Genomic DNA, 16196 nt, shown 5'->3' with positions numbered 1-16196 from the left:
GGGGATGACGTGGGCAACCAAAAAAAAATAGATCTGTGGGAGGGGGCTGCATTAAAAGGGGCATGCTTTGAGGGAGGGACTTTTTAATGGGGATGCTGTAGGTAGCTATGTGTGGGGGAAGGAGTGGCTGTAAAAAAAAAGGGGTGGGGGAATGCAAAACGTATTGGTAATATCAAAGCCCCCCCCCCCAAAAAAAAAAAAAAAAAAAACCTTACAACATTTACAAATTTTATGCACAGAATTTTGCAGAATTTTTTTTTTTACTTTTTTTTGGTGCAGAATTCCAGCAGTAAAACTAGTTACAAATGATGCTGCTATTATGTTAGCACCTTACTTTACCACAGGTCCCATTTAATTTGCAATTAGTTTGCATCACATAACACATTAACAGTGATAGTAACATCCTACTGCCGCATTAGTGTGCACTAACTCCAACTGTCAGACAGTAAAGTCTCCTAGCGACAAGAACTACTCCTGCCGGAATTCTGCGCAAAAAAAAAAAAAAAGTCTAAATGCTGCGCACAAAAATTTGCATATTCTGCAAGTTTGCGTAATTTAACTATTACAGCCCCTTCTCCTTGTACACAGATACCATCCACCTTTTTTTCAGCCCCCTCCCTCCATCTTTTTATAGCCTTCCTCCCTCCCCAGCATCCACTTTATGACCCCCCTCCCTCCACCTTTTTCCCCCACAGCACCCCTCCCTCCATTCCCAGCATTTATTTTAAGGGGCCCCTCCTTTCTTCCCTGCACCCACACACCATCCATACTTTTTTTCAGCTGCCCCTACAAGTCACCCATGAGCTGCTGGGAGTACCTTTTCGGGGCTGGAAAGAACCCCCCCTCTTTTTCCAAATGGCTGCAGAGACTACTGCTTGTTCTCAGCAGCCATTTTGAAGAAGCAGCGGCACCAGCCAGGAAAGAGTGGGGTTCTTTCCTGCCCCTGAAAAGACTTCATTACCAGGGAGCCAACCAGGCCATCTTTACTGCAGGGTGGGGAGGACCCCACGCCCCTCACAGATTCTGTGTAAAAATGTTGAATTCTGTGCAAATTCTGCACTCCAGAGTCACACAGAATTCTCGCAGAAATAAACATCTACCTACACACTAATTCAACTTGAACTACTTCTAGAAGTGTATGAAGTATTCTAAACACACGTGTACAAATATACAAAGGATTCAAACCCTGGACACCAGATCATCATGGCAACCCAAAATTTATCCACAACACCTACACAACCTAGGTGGCTGAACAGATCTCCACAGACTTTGGAGATGCAGCGACATTAGTGCTACATCAGGATAACCCACTGGGCAAATAAGGGCACTGACCGACCAATGGACAAAATATCCTGGGGGATGCAGCACTTTTGAGTGAAAAGAGTGCTGGATCCAGATAAGTGCAAGTGTTCAGCACTGCGTGCGTCTGGTAGCGCTATATAAATGCTATTAGTAGTAGGTGAATGAGGGCTGGATCCAGGGGAAAGCTGCCCTTCGGGGGGGGGGGGGGGGGGGGGGAGTGAGGGCTGGATCCAGAGGAATGCTGCCCTTCTGGGGGGATTAAGGCTGATGCATGGGAAAGCAAAATAAGGGCTGTATCTTGGGGAACGCTGCCCTTCTAGGGGGAGGAGAATTAGCGCTGGATCCAGGGGAAAGTCGCCCTTCTGGGTGGAAATAAGGGCTGGATCTCAGGAAACATTGCCCTTCGGGGGGGAGGGGGGGGAAGAAATAAGGGTTGGATCTCTGGGAACGCTGCGCTTCTGGGGGGGAGGAAAATTAGGGCTGCATCCAGGGGAACGCTGCTCTTCGGGGGGGGGGGGGGGGAAGAAGAGGAGTCCTGGATCCAGGTGAAAGCAGCCCTTCTGAGAGGAAACAATGCTGGTCCAAGGCAGACCTAGCCCTTTACAGAAGAATGTTTGCTGGCTTTGAGGAACAGGGAGGGAGGGAGCACAAAGAGAAGAAGGGGCTGCCAGCGAGCGAACAGAAAATGGAGGTTAAGACGTGCAGAGAGAGATATGTGATGTGGTGGCCTGGAGTGTAGGGAAAAGCAGGAAGGAAGAATCAGATGTCAAACTACAAGAGGGAGAGAAAAGAAGAGATGCGGGGGGGGGGGGGGGGAAGAAGCAGAGAGCTTAATGCATTGATCTCATTTAATTTTTAACTGTTAAGGGTGGTGGACTCTGGTCCTGGGGAACTGAGTTCGAGTCCCACTTCAGGCACAGGCAGCTCCTTGTGACTCTGGGCAAGTCACTAACCCTCCCTTATTTCCTGTTATACAATATGTAAGCCGCGTTGAGCCTGCCATGCGTGGGAAACGCGCGGGGTACAAATGTAAAATAATGATAAAAAATACCGTATAGACCTTATTCTTTTATCTTGTGCACCACTATATAGCATGACGAAACAGCAGTATATTTAAACATGAACAAAGTGTTTTAGGCTCAAAGTCACTCTGAGGAAGCTATTTTTTTGTTTATAGGGGAGGGTGGGTGGTGGACGACAAAGCCTGTATCTGATTCATGTTGTCCCTGTTTTCTTGAATCTCTTAGGGAAAGAAGGACTGAATGGGCAAGCACTGATAGGCTCAACATTTCCCAAACTGTGCGCACCAGTATACCTACATTCTCCAACCGCAGGTCCAGCATATGCCACTTCCTGCTTCTTCCCCCCACCGCCGCTGCAGTGTTGCAGCTTACATTTTCCAGCCATTTGCGATTCACATAGCACTACGGGGACTTCCCTCTGCTGCGTCGGCCCTTGCAACAGGAAGTTGCACCAGAGAGCTCCGACGTGGCAGGCTAGGAAGGCCCCGGAATGCCTGTGAATCGCGAACCCAAAAATGTAAGCTGAAAGCACTGCAGAAGCAGCAGGGGAAAAGAAGGGATGGTAAAATTATGTATAATACCTGATAATTTTCTCTCTCTTAATCATAGCGATCATCCATAGGACTGGTGGGTTGTGTCCATCTACCAGCAGGTGGAAATAGAGAGCAATCTTTTGCCTCCCTATATGTGGTCATGTGGTGCTGGAATTCCCAGTATGTCGATATCAAAGCTCCATCTGCAGGACTCAGCACTTAGAGAATTACACCACAAAGGGACACACTGCCCGCTCACCACCACCGAAGCGGGGGAGGGAAATATTCCAGGGCACCACCGCCGGGGCGGTGGGCGGGAAACCACACTCGCCAACGCGGGGGGGAACTGGCTTATCCTGCTACCGCAACCGCGGGAGGAGCTGGCTTACCCTAACACCGCCGAAGCGGGAGGGATACAAAGCTACCTACAGCCGCCCGAAGCGGGAGGAGCGCCGGCATAATTTAGTTATCAATCCAGCCACCGCCGAAACAGGGGGAGAGGAAGCAGCAGCTCACTGTAACACAAAATCGAAGAGACTTCAATTTGAAGAACTTGAACATGAAGTCCTCGTGAACAGGAAATGAAGACTGAACTTGAATCTGAAATATAACCAGAACACAAACAATACAGATATCTGGGAGGGGCTATGGATTGATAATAATTAAGGGAAAGAAAATTATCAGGTACGATACATAATTTTACCTTCCCTATCATCAAGCCGATCAATCCATAGACTGGTGGGATGTACCGATGCAGTACTCACCCAGGGCGGGACATGGAAATCCCTGAACGCAACACTGAAGCCCCAAACTGGGCCTCGGCCCGAGCAGCCACATCCAAGCGGTAATGTCGTGAGAAGATATGAGCAGACGACCAAGTAGCCGCTCTGCAAATCTCTTCCAAGGAGACAGATCTGGACTCCGCCATCGAGGCCGCCTGTGCTCTAGTAGAGTGTGCCTTCAGCTGAATAGGCGGAATCTTCCCCGCCGCCACATAAGCTGACGCGATCGTCTCCTTGACCCAACGTGCCACTGTAGGCTTAGATGCCTGCAGACCCTTACGAGGGCCTGCGAACAGCACAAACAGATGATCCGACTCCGGAAATCATCATTTCATTTCCAAGTATCTGATGATGACCCGTCTAACATCCAGGTATTTGAGCGCAGGGTACTCTGGGTAATCCTCCCTACTAAAGGAGGGTAGGTAAAGCTGCTGATTCATATGGAATCGAGAAACAATCTTGGGCAGGAAGGAAGGCACTGGGCGAATCGATACTTCTGCCTCAGTGAATCGCAGGAACGGTTCTCTACACGAGAGTGTCTGGAGCTCGGAAACTCTTCTGGCTGATGTGATAGCCACCAGGAAGACTGCTTTCAACGTCAGGTCCTTCAGTGATGCCCTTGGCAAGGGCTCGCAGGGCGGCTTCTGCGAAGTCCGTAGTACCAGATTGAGTAGGCACTATCGAGTGCAGAGGGGGGCGCAGGTGATTAACTCCTTTGAGAAAGCGTACCACAACCGGCTGTGAAGCCAGGGAAGCCCCCTTCAGACGACCCCTGAAGCAAGCTAGAGCCGCCACCTGGACTTTCAGCGAACTGATCGACAAGCCTTCTCCAGCCCCTCTTGCAGGAACGCCAACACTGAAGATATTGGAGCAGTGAAGGGCGATATAGAGCCTGCCTAGCACCACGACGCAAAGGTAAGCCAAACCCTGGCGTAAGTGGTGGAAGTAGAGTGCTTCCTCGCTCTCAGCATAGTGGCGATGACCTTGTCTGAGAAGCCCTTCTTCCTCAGCCGCTTCCCAAAGGGGGAAGGATCCTCCATCACCACGGGACCCTGATGTGAGAGGCCCCGCTCCGCTGGCAGCCGCAGAGGGCCGTCCACCGAGAGTCTGACCAAGTCCGCATACCAGGGACGTCTGGGCCAATCCGGACCCACCAGGATCACCCGGCCCGGATGCTTTGCCACCCGGCCTAGCACCCTGCCCATCATGGGCCAGGGCGGGAACACGTAGAGAAGCTCCTGTGCCAGCTAATGCTGGAGAAGAGCATCGACTCCCAGAGATCGAGGGTCCCGTCCTCTGCTGAAAAAAATGCAGCACTTGGCAATTGGCCGAGGACACCATCAGATCCAGGCTCGGCCGGCCCCAGCGGTTCGTGATGTCCAAGAATGCCCGAGCAGATAGTTGCCACTCTCCGGGATCCAAGGTATGGCAACTGAGAAAGTCCGCCTTGACATTCATGACTCCCGCAATGTGGGCCGCCGACAGCTGTTCCAGATTCGCTTCCGCCCACAGGCATAGCTTCATGGCGCTCCTGGTACCTCCCTGGCGATTGACATAGGCCACAGCCGTGGCATTGTCCGACAGGACCCATACAGGCCTCAGCACCAGTACCGGGAGAAACTGTAGAAGCGCCAACCGAATGGCTCGGAGCTCCAGGTTGATGGACCATTTCGTCTCTGCAGGAGACCAGAGCCCCTGCGCTGTCCGTCCCAGGCAGTGGGCTCCCCAGCCCGTCAAGCAGGCGTCCGTCGTGACGACAACCCACTCCGGGGTCGTAAGAGGCATTCCTGCGGACAGCTTGCCTGGCCTCAACCACCAGCTCAGCGCCTTTCGCACCGCTGGATCCAATGGAAGGCGTACGGCGTAATCCTCCGAGACTGGAGTCCACCGCCACAGAAGAGAGTGCTGTAGTGGTACCAAACAAGAACGTAGCAGTAACACTGGAGTGAAACAGTAACCTAATACACAGCTGAAATTCCAGTGACAGTTAACGTGCTTTTTAATAAATGAAGAAAAAGCCCTCAGAAACCGTGGGTAAAATACCCAAGGTTAGTGTGCGGTCATATAAATTTTTATGACACGTACCACGATTCGATCATAGGGCTAAAAAACTTCATTCTATAGTGAGCTTTCAATTTTATGGCTTTTACTATATTATTGATATTTTTAATTTTTTCTAATGCATTCTTATTCTTTCCCACATTGAAATAGTCATTTCAAATATTCAATCACTGAGGCATAGAATATTATGCTACTTAGCTTTTTTTTAAATTCGGGCACTCTCATTTATCTGTTCACGCCGCTTAGCTTTAGAATCCGGCACTCTCCATTGTCCGTTCTACGGGAACCCGTTTCGCCTAGAAACGTGGCTTCTTCAGGAACGGAGTGCTTTAGAGATATTCAAGGAAGCACAGACATGATTCAAAAAATGGCGCCATTTTTGAATCATGTCTGTGCTTCCTTGAATATCTCTAAAGCACTCCGTTCCTGAAGAAGCCACGTTTCTAGGCGAAACGGGTTCCCGTAGAACGGACAATGGAGAGTGCCGGATTCTAAAGCTAACGGCGTGAACAGATAAATGAGAGTGCCCGAATCTAAAACTAAAAAGCTAAGTAGCATAATATTCTATGCCTCAGTGATTGAATATTGAAATGACTATTTCAATGTGGGAAAGAATAAGAATGCATTAGAAAAAAATTAAAAAATATCAATAATAGTAAAAAGCCATAAAATTGAAAGCTCACTATAGAATGAAGTTTTTTAGCCCTATGATCGAATCGTGGTACGTGTCATAAAAATTTATATGACCGCACACTAAACCTTGGGTATTTACCCACGGTTTCTGAGGGCTTTTTCTCATTTATTAAAAAGCACGTTAACTGTCACTGGAATTTCAACAGTGCTGTAGTGGTCTCATATGAGCCCTGGCCCAGGGCACTACCTCCATCGTGGCCGTCATGGAGCCCAACAGCTGCACATAGTCCCAAGCCCGAAGAGTAGAGGAGGCTAGGAACTGGCCCACCTGGGTCTGAAGCTTGACTCTCCGGTTGTCCGGCAGGAACACTCTGCCCACTTGGGTGTCGAATCGAACTCCCAGATACTCCAGGGACTGAGTCGGGGCGCAGCTGGCTTTTCTCCCAGTTGATGATCCATCCCAGAGAGCTCAGAAGAGCAATGACCCTGTCCGTAGCTCTCCCGCACTCCGCATAGGAAGGGGCTCGGATCAGCCAGTCCTCCAGATAGGGATGGACTTGCACTCCCTCCTTGCGGAGGAAGGCCGCGATGACCACCATTACTTTGGAGAAGGTCCGCGGGGCCGTAGCCAACCCGAATGGGAGGGCTCTGAACTGGAAGTGTCGGCCCAGCCCCGCAAAGCGAAGAAAGCGCTGATAAGGCGGCCAGATGGGAATATGTAGGTAAGCTTCCTTGATGTCCAGGGAGGCCAGGAATTCTCCCTTTTTCACCGCAGCTATTACGGAGCGGAGGGTCTCCATACGGAAGTGCCGAACTTTCAAGGCCTGATTGACTCCCTCGAGGTCGAGAATAGGCAGAGCAGATCCTTCTCTTTGGCACCACAAAGTAAATGAAGTAGCGCCCCTTGCCAAGCTGATCTACTGGCACTGGGACCACCGCGCCCAGGCGGATCAGGTTGCTCAAAGTCTGCTGCACGGCAGCTGCTTTGACCTGAGACTTGCAAGGAGAGTTTACAAACCCGTCTCTTAGGGGTCGGCAGAACTCTAGCTTGTAGCCGTCTCTGATGACTTCCAGAACCCAAGCGTCTGAAGTTACCCTGGTCCACTCGCCCAGAAACGAGGACAACCTTCCTCCTATCTGCACTGGGCCATGGACCAGGTCCCCGTCATTGGGTACGCAACCCTGGGGGCGGGCCGGAGGACGAACCTCCTGGACGGCGGTCCCTATGAAAGGAATGCTGCTTGGGGGAGAAGTTCCGTTTGAAGGAAGCGGAGGCAGAGGCGGCCGACTTGCCCGAGCGATACCGACGGGCTTCCTGGAATCGGCCCTTAGAGGGACCAGGACGGGCACTGCCAGCCCGAGCCCTGACCTCTGGCAACCTCTTGCCCTTGGACGTGCCGAGCTCCGTCACGATCTTGTCCAGCTCGTCCCCAAAGAGCAGCTTGCCTTTAAAAGGCAACTTGGCTAGGCGAGATTAAGAGGCATGGTCAGCAGACCAGTGCTTAAAAGCCAGAGTCACCGCCGCGCAGAGACTGAGCCATGCCCTTGGCCGAGGCTCTCAAAACATCATACAGCAAGTAGACCAAACCAGACTCCAGGGTCGGCCATTCCGCCCTCCAGGAAGGGTCCGAGGGGAAGCCCGCTGCAAAACAGTCAGGCACGCCCTAGCCACGTAGGAGCCGCAAACCGAGGCTTGCAAACTCAGAGCGGCCGCCTCCATTCTCCTGTCTTGGGCGTCCTTCAGGGCAGTGCCACCTTCCACGGCAGCAATTAAGGAATCTACCGTGGTCCAGACAAAGGCTTCCCGTTCCCCCTCAGGAAAGGGGTACAGACAGGACATAGCCCTGGCTACTTTCAGGCTCGCCTCAGGGGCATCCCATTGCGCTGAAATTAAGGTCTGCATGGCATCATGAACGTGGAAGGTTCTAGGCGGGCGCTTCGTTCCCAGCATAATGGCGGAGCCAGTAGAGGCTGAGAGAGCGCCTTCCTCCGGAGAGGCAATCTTCAAAATGCTCATGGCCTGCACAAGCAGGTTGGGCAAATCCTCTGAGCGAAAAAGCCGCGCTGCAGAGGAGTCGTCCGCTCCATCCGAGCAAGGATCAGTCTCTTCCATCGATTCCGCTAAGTATCTCTGGGAGAACTCAGACACGCTGCCGTCATCCACATCAGTGGGACAGGATCAAAGGAAGTGGCAGTGATCCTGGACCTGCAGGAAGGGAGGCAGAGGTGTGCAAGGAGGGGGCTGCAAGGAGGCAGAGGTATGCCAGTGTGAGAAGGGGGGGGGGGGGGGGGGGCTGCAGGGAAAGGGAGACCCGTGTGACGGGGGAGGGGGGCCCACAAACCAGAAAAGTTTGCAAACCCCTTAGACTAGACTATTTGGCCTTTATCACACTTCCAAGTTTTTGGTTCCTTCTTACCTAATGTCACATTTATTCCTACCAGATCAGTTGACATAACCCACATGTTCTGGGACAACCTACTCTGGACTAGAGAATGACATGGGGACGGGGACCTGCAGTAATCATGGGGATAGTGATGGGAACACAGCTTGCAGGGACAGATTGAGGACAAACTTTGTCCCCGTGTTATTTTCTACTTTGAAGCCCGTTAATGAACTGGACTGTTATTTATGTTTGAGTGATGCAGACAACAAAATTTTGATTTGAAAAACAAGCAAACATGCTGGCCACAACTAGCAAAATTTGAATGGGGAATCATGTACATCCCGCTACCGGCACATCTTCTATTGCAGGAAGGACTGTGGAAGACAGGAGAGCTAAACTGAATCCTGAGATTGTTGATGACATTCATCCACAGATTAAAAAATCATAAACAGTGCTTCATAGTATTTCTCCCCTCTGTGGCATACAGAACAGGTTGCATTTCGTACCCCTAGACATTTTAACAGAGTGGAGTAGGATTCCTTTGGGGTAATAGATATCAACTGTTTTGGGGGATGATAGGGTAGAGGGCAGGCTATTTTCTATTTGTAATTTATACACAACAGTTACAGCATATTGTCTCTTTTTTATACTTTAATAAAAAGTTGAAATATAAAATCATAATTATTAGAGGCTTATGCAGATGAGGCCGGAGCCCTGGGGGTGGAGACAGAACCCACAGGGACAAACTTTGTCCCCATATTCTCTACTTTGGACTCTTAACCTTCACACTATATGCAGGGCAGAGATAGATGTAACCTGAATCAGCAGGTACCACTTTGACTGCCTTGCTGTACAGGATGGTTGGACCACACGAGTCCTTAACTGCCCTCTACGTTACAAATAAAATACAACTTATCCTAACCGCTAACAAGGTTCGCACACCCCCCCCCCCTCCCCTGCCGCACTCTCACACATTCAACTACTAAACTGGTTAGTTCAGGGGACTTTTTTTTTTTTTTTAACATTTCAGAGCCCCACAACACAATGGATAACGTCACCGACAACAGGACAAAAAAAAGAAGGCGGGGATTAAAAGGCCAGGAGGATAGGCTGAAGTGCAACAGCTCAGCTACTGCCGCCATCTTAAGTCTCCATTCCAACCACACAGTCAGGTCCGTTTCCGCTGTACGTTTCCAGCTCCCAGAACGTATGTCCCGGGAAACAACCACTGCTATCCATCTCAAACTCTCTTTCTTCACGGTGCGGTTTATCCGCGAATCGTCCTCCCATTCGCTTCCCTACCACCCTTCTCTCCCTCCTAAGATGGCGACAACCATGACGCAGTAAATTATTATCCAAAATGAAGTTCTAAACAGAAAAGTACTAAACATGCAATTCACCTTGTGCTATCTAGAGAAACACCGAATACCGCTAAAAAGACAAAAATGCTCTAAATAAAAGGCACGGGAAGCATAGCAAGAACAGAGAGCAGGGTGAGCTCTAGTCGCCATTTTACAGTCTCAACAGCGAGCACAAAAGCCCTAACTGTTCTTCACCGCAAGGCACTTACATTGCAAAAATTATTACTATTCTACATTGAGGAAAACTGAACGAACAAACCACGCCAATCCGCGAGCAGAACTAAAGCTCTAATTAGAAAAAAAACATCTTTCTCCACAAAGACGTAATTATTCTGGCTTGAGTTCCTAATCTTCGTCCTACGTCTTATCATAAATCAACTACCTACTTTACGTGCTCTATTTAAGATTTTGATTTCTATTAATCGTGATTATTTTAATTTCCCCCATCACTCACCGTTAGAAGCCATGATAAATACTCCCTACCGCGTACTGAATGACCGCAACTCCAGCTGAGTGAGTGAGAGAAAGAAAGAACACACGCTTACGAATTAACTACTGCACCTAGCCGGAAGCGACTATCTCCAGCACAACTTCCGGGGGGAGGAGGAAGAGGAGGCTGCGCAGCGGCACTGCACATACCATTCACTATAGCATAGACTACTTCATTTATTAGTGAGGATTCAAAGCAAATAATATCAACTTTATTTCTCCTGTGTAAGTGACGAAGAAGTTGAAGGGCTCTACTAACTATAAATATTGCTCATAATTTAACCACAGCCTTATACGCAGCTCCTCGTTAATCTATTTTTAAGGCAGGTATTTTCACGGCTTCGCTCGTATTGCCCCATTTCTCTGGAAATAGTTTTTTTCTTAACCCTAAATGTTTCTTCCTTCCCTAGTTCGTTGCCGTAGCGAGGGCGGCTGACACCTGGGGCGGGGCGGGGCGGGGCGGAGCGGGTCGCCCCCCCCCCCCCCCCCCCCCCCCGGCGCACACCCTGCCCCCTCCGGAGTGCATTCTTCAATTAGGAAGCGAGGGGCGGGTGAGAGGGCCGATCCGCCCCGAGTGCACGTCGGCTCCGCTGGTTCCTTGCTCTCTCTGCCCCGGAACAGGAAGTAATCTGTTCTGGGGCAGAGGGAGCAGGCAACCAGCGGAGCCGACACTCCCCCAGCAGCGTGCACCCGGGGCGGACCGCCCCCCCTTCCTACGCCACTGCCCTAGTTCCCCATTCCCCAGGCATGGCTGCTACACAAATGCTATCATGCTATGATATACCATGCTATACCAACCCGTGAACAAACTCCTAGACACCAACCAGGTCACTACATCGAATACAGACATCCCATCCGCAGATAAACTTGCTAGGTATTTCAATGAAAAGACTGTAAACCTATGCAACACGCTACCTCAGTACAACACTGACATCGAAAACTTCCTTAATGAATTGGACCCAACCTCTGGAGAATACCCGGCTGACCGAACCTGGTTAAACTTTGCCCTCCTTACTGTCGATACAGTTACACAGGCGATCAGCAGGTTCTCCAACACCCACTGTAAACTGGATACTTGCCCCAAATACCTAATGAAATCCACCCCAGACCGCTTCATAGCAGACCTCACATCCCACCTAAATTACATCCTACAGCAAGGTCTCTTCCCTAAGGAAAATGGCAATATCCTACTCACCCCAATACCAAAAGACACCAAGAAAAAAAAACAATGAAATCACTAACTACCGTCCAGTAGCATCCATCCCGCTGTCAGTCAAACTGATGGAAAGCATGGTAGCCAAACAACTTACAGATTATATAACCAAATTCTCAATATTACACAAATCACAGTCAGGCTTTCGCCCCCTCCACAGCACAGAAACGGTACTACTCATTCTCCTAAGCAAATTCAAGCAGGAAATAGCAATAGGCAAAAACATCCTCCTCCAATTCGACATGTCTAGTGCATTTGACATGGTTAACCATAACATATTAATAAGATTACTAGATAAGTTTGGAATTGGTGGAAACATAGCTGGATCAAGGGTTTCCTAACCACAAGAACATATTATCACCGTGGAAAGCAGACTACGGAGTACCACAAGGATCACCACTATCACCGATCCTCTTCAATCTAATGATGAACCCACTAGCCAAGTCCTTATCCAACCAAGGCCTTAACCCCTTCATCTATGCAGACGATGTTACAATATACATTCCTTACAAATCTAAACTGACAGAAATCACCAACGAAATCAAGTACAGCTTGAACATCATGGACTCCTAGGCAAATGCATTTCAACTAAAACTCAACAAAGAATAAACACACTGTCTCATCCTCTCATCCCAACACAGCGCGGACAACCCCACAATCATCAACACCCCAGATTACACCCTATCTCAGACAGCCTGAAAATCCTCGGCGTTACAATGGACCGCAACCTAACACTAGAGAGCCAAGTGAAATCCACAACAAAGAAAATGTTCCACTCAATGTGGAAACTCAAACGCGTAAAACAATTCTTCCCGGGGGAAATATTTCACAAACTGATACAAACAAATGGTACTAAGCCAGGTAGACTACTGCAATGGAACTTATGGGGGATGCAAAGAACAAACATTAAAGAAACTTCAGACCACTCAAAACACGGCAGCTAGGCTTATCTTCGGAAAAACGTGATTTGAAAGCGCAAAACCCCTCCGTGAAAAACTACACTGGCTCCCAATCAAAGAACGCATTGCCTTCAAAATCTGCACTCTGGTTCACAAAATTATCTACGGTGAAGCCCCGGGATACATGACAGACCTGATCGACCTACCGACTAGAAACACATCCGAATTAACATGAACGTACCTACATCTGCACTACCCAAGCTGCAAAGGACTCAAATATAAGTATACTTACGCATCCAACTTCTCCAACATAAGCACACAACAGTGGAACGCATTACCAAAAGCCTTGAAAACCACGTACGACCACCTAAACTTCTGGAAATCACTAAAAACCTACCTGTTTAAAAAGGCATACCCTACCAATACAACATAAATGCTGATCTCTACAACACATCAAAACTAAAGTACGTAAAGGACATGACACAACTCTTCCGTTGTACGATTTTCAAATGTGGCCGTGCCACATGAACTTTATCTTACCACAACATCACTTTGTATTTGTTTATACCGGAGTCTGCAAACACCGCTCCGGTACTATGTAAGCCACATTGAGCCTACAAATAGGTGGGAAAATGTGGGATAGAAATGTAATAAATAAATAAATAAAATGATGATGATTCTCGAGGGGGGTGGGAGAAGTTGGGTGAAAAGCTTTGGAGAGGACAAGAAGTAAAAAGTAACAAAAGCAATAGGTCCTGGAAGCATTCTGAAAGGTGGTAAAAAGAGGATAAAAAGTGTCAGCAGCTCTTCAGATGCAGTTTCATACATTTTGTTGGTTCAGGAGTAGCCCCTGCAGGATCTTGTGTGGGTATTACTGCCTTGGCCCCTTGCAGGCCTCCCTTGTGTTGTCTGTATTGCTATTAACAATTTTTTAAAAGCAATGAGAGATCTACCAGTGGAACACAGTAGCACCATTCGGCCTCAATTGTGAAGTTGAATGGTAGGCATATTTGCATTAATTTAGATTAATGAGGGGAAAAGGACAAGGGATAGTAGTAGGCAACAGAATGGTGTGGGTCACTGGGGCCAGCACTGATTTCCACAAGCATTAGCAATGAGAGAACTTGGGGGCACATCTGGGGATTAGCTTGTTTGGATGGGTGATCAAAAGGACTAATCTTAGCATGGTAAGCATAGGAAATACATAGGGAGTTAAGGGTCAACCACTTTCCAAACACTTTCTGGAGAAAGGCCAGAATCATAGAGAACTTGGCTTCCAGGGAGAAAGAGCGCCCTGCTGGCACCAGGATTCAAAGATCTTCCAGATCTTAACATAGACTAGTAAAGTAACATAGTAAACATAGTAGATGACAGCAGTAAAAGACCTGCACGGTCCACCCAGTCTGCCCGACAAGATAAACTCACATGTGCCATTTTTTGTGTATACCTTACCTTGATTTGTACCTGTCTTTTTTCAGGGCACAGACCGTATAAGTCTGCCCAGCACTATCCCCGCCTCCCAACCACCAGCTCCACCTCCCACCACCGGCTCTGGCACAGACCGTATAAGTCTGCCCAGCACTATCCCCACTTCCCAACCACCAGCCCTGCCTCCCACCACCGGCTAAGCTTCTGGGGATCCCTTCCTTCTGAGGAGGATTCCTTTATGTTTATCCCAGGCATGTTTGAATTCCATTACCTTAAAAAGGTCTCCACCACAATGGTTTTTACATCTCAAATGTCACCTATCTTGGGCCAAGCTGTAAGGGATCTGGGTCATCTTCCATGACCACAGGCGCCTGTCTCAGCAGCCCCTGCCCTCTCAGAAAAAGGAGGGGCCTGTTCACCATCCGCATAGCAAGGACAACACCGCCAGTCTAGGGCCTCCAGAATTATCAGGCCCGGATGCTTGGCAGTCTTCAGGAGATGACCCACAAGGGGCCAAAAAAAACTGAAATAAACCCACAGTGTAGCTAAGTTACATCATTTTAAATTACCTAGTGCAAACATTTTCTTTGGGTGCTCGAAAAAAAATATGTGGAGAGCAACATGGATTCAAATATCCTAAACAAAGCCTCATACATTTTCAGTCTCTGCACACAATGTGTCTCAATCTTCAAAACAGTTTAAAAAACTTGTAAAGAACAAAGACTGGTGATATAAATAATGTAAACATCCAATAACTACAGTCTCATTAATGCATTAGTTTGAACATGATTTCAAAAAGGACTTACTTAGTGGCTGGCTCCAGGTCTCTGACATGGACTCTGTTTCGCCTGCTGCAGCTTCAGGAAACCCAAATATAAACTTTTAAACAACAATTCTTGTTGGAGATGGTCTCTGCAAAGAAAACACCAAATTAATGTTGTTTAAAAGAAACTTATGCACTCATTCATAGTCTCTGAGATCAGTGTTAAAAAGGGATATCAGCAGACAAACAGGGGTTACCTCACATTCCTTAGCGTATGCAGCAAATGAATCCAAGATCTGGTGGGTTGTGTCCATCTACCAGCAGGTGGAGATAGCAGTGGCATAGCCAGACCTGACATTTTGGGTGGGCCCAGAGCTAATATGGGTGGGCACTATGTATATATAGGTATGAGTACTGTTTATTGGGATACTCCTAAACAGGGCTTTTTTTAGGGGGTACTGAGTACTGGCACCTTTTCCATTGTCTGCTAAAATTGACCGATAGAACCCAAGTTTTAATGAAAGAACTCAGGCTCTACACACTAATTCTGCCTTGTCATAGATTCTGTGACTGGTTGCAGGGGGCCTGGCTATTGTGGGGTGGGTCCCTCAGTGATCACCTCACCCCTGAAGGGTGGCCTAGCTTTTGAGTACTGGCACCTTTTTCGCTAGAAAAAATGCACTGCTCTTAAATAATGCCTTAGAGTGTACTCGATGATGGATTTCTAAATAAATAATCTGCCCATCTGTCCTGCATCAACATAACCACATAAATACTCAGAGCCTATTTTGCAAACCTTAACACCACCAATTCTGAACACACAAATACCAATAACAGCACCTTTAAAAAGGCAGCAGTGAATATACACAACACCAATGTGTGTCCTACTGAAAAAGCCAGACAAGTCAGACTGATATAGATCTCCACACAAACCACATGAAAGAATCTCTCACATGCAGAACACAGATCAACCGTCATCAATTACAGCATAAAGGACCAAAACTTTTAAATTGTCCTGTAGCCTAGCATCAGCCCTGCCCTTCCCTACCCCACATCCCTCCTTGTAGCCCAACATCAGCCCTACCTTTCCCTTCCCTATCCCCCATCCATTCGTACAGCCCAGAATCAGCCCTACCCTTTCCTACCTCCCTCCATCCATCCCTGTAGCATGGCATCAGCTTTACCTTTCCCTTCCTACCACCCCATCTATACCTATAGTTCGGAATCAGCCCTACCTCTCCCTTCCTACCTCCCATCCATCCCCATAGCCCAGCATCAGCCCTTCCCTCTCTACCCTACCCCCATCCCTGCAGCCTGGCATCAGCC

At 48.5% G+C, this 16196-nt stretch overlaps 1 protein-coding gene across 2 annotated transcripts in view; it reads right to left on the bottom strand.

Annotated features, from left to right (window-relative positions):
• Positions 1-10665, bottom strand: part of FUS (FUS RNA binding protein) — a 100109-nt gene extending 89444 nt beyond the window's left edge. The window contains exon 1 of one of the 2 annotated variants that reach the window (XM_030208809.1): positions 10533-10665. In XM_030208809.1, the coding sequence (XP_030064669.1) occupies positions 10533-10545 (13 nt within the window). In that variant the 5' untranslated portion in view covers positions 10546-10665. The remainder of the gene's footprint in view (positions 1-10532) is intronic. The other variant, XM_030208810.1, reaches the window with a different exon arrangement.
• Between the last annotated feature and the right edge of the window lie 5531 nt (positions 10666-16196).

The sequence above is a fragment of the Microcaecilia unicolor genome, chromosome 7, assembly GCF_901765095.1.
Source record: "Microcaecilia unicolor chromosome 7, aMicUni1.1, whole genome shotgun sequence".
Lineage (NCBI taxonomy): Eukaryota > Metazoa > Chordata > Amphibia > Gymnophiona > Siphonopidae > Microcaecilia > Microcaecilia unicolor.
Note: the sequence above shows the minus strand (reverse complement) of the source record. Positions and strands in the feature narration are given on the sequence as shown.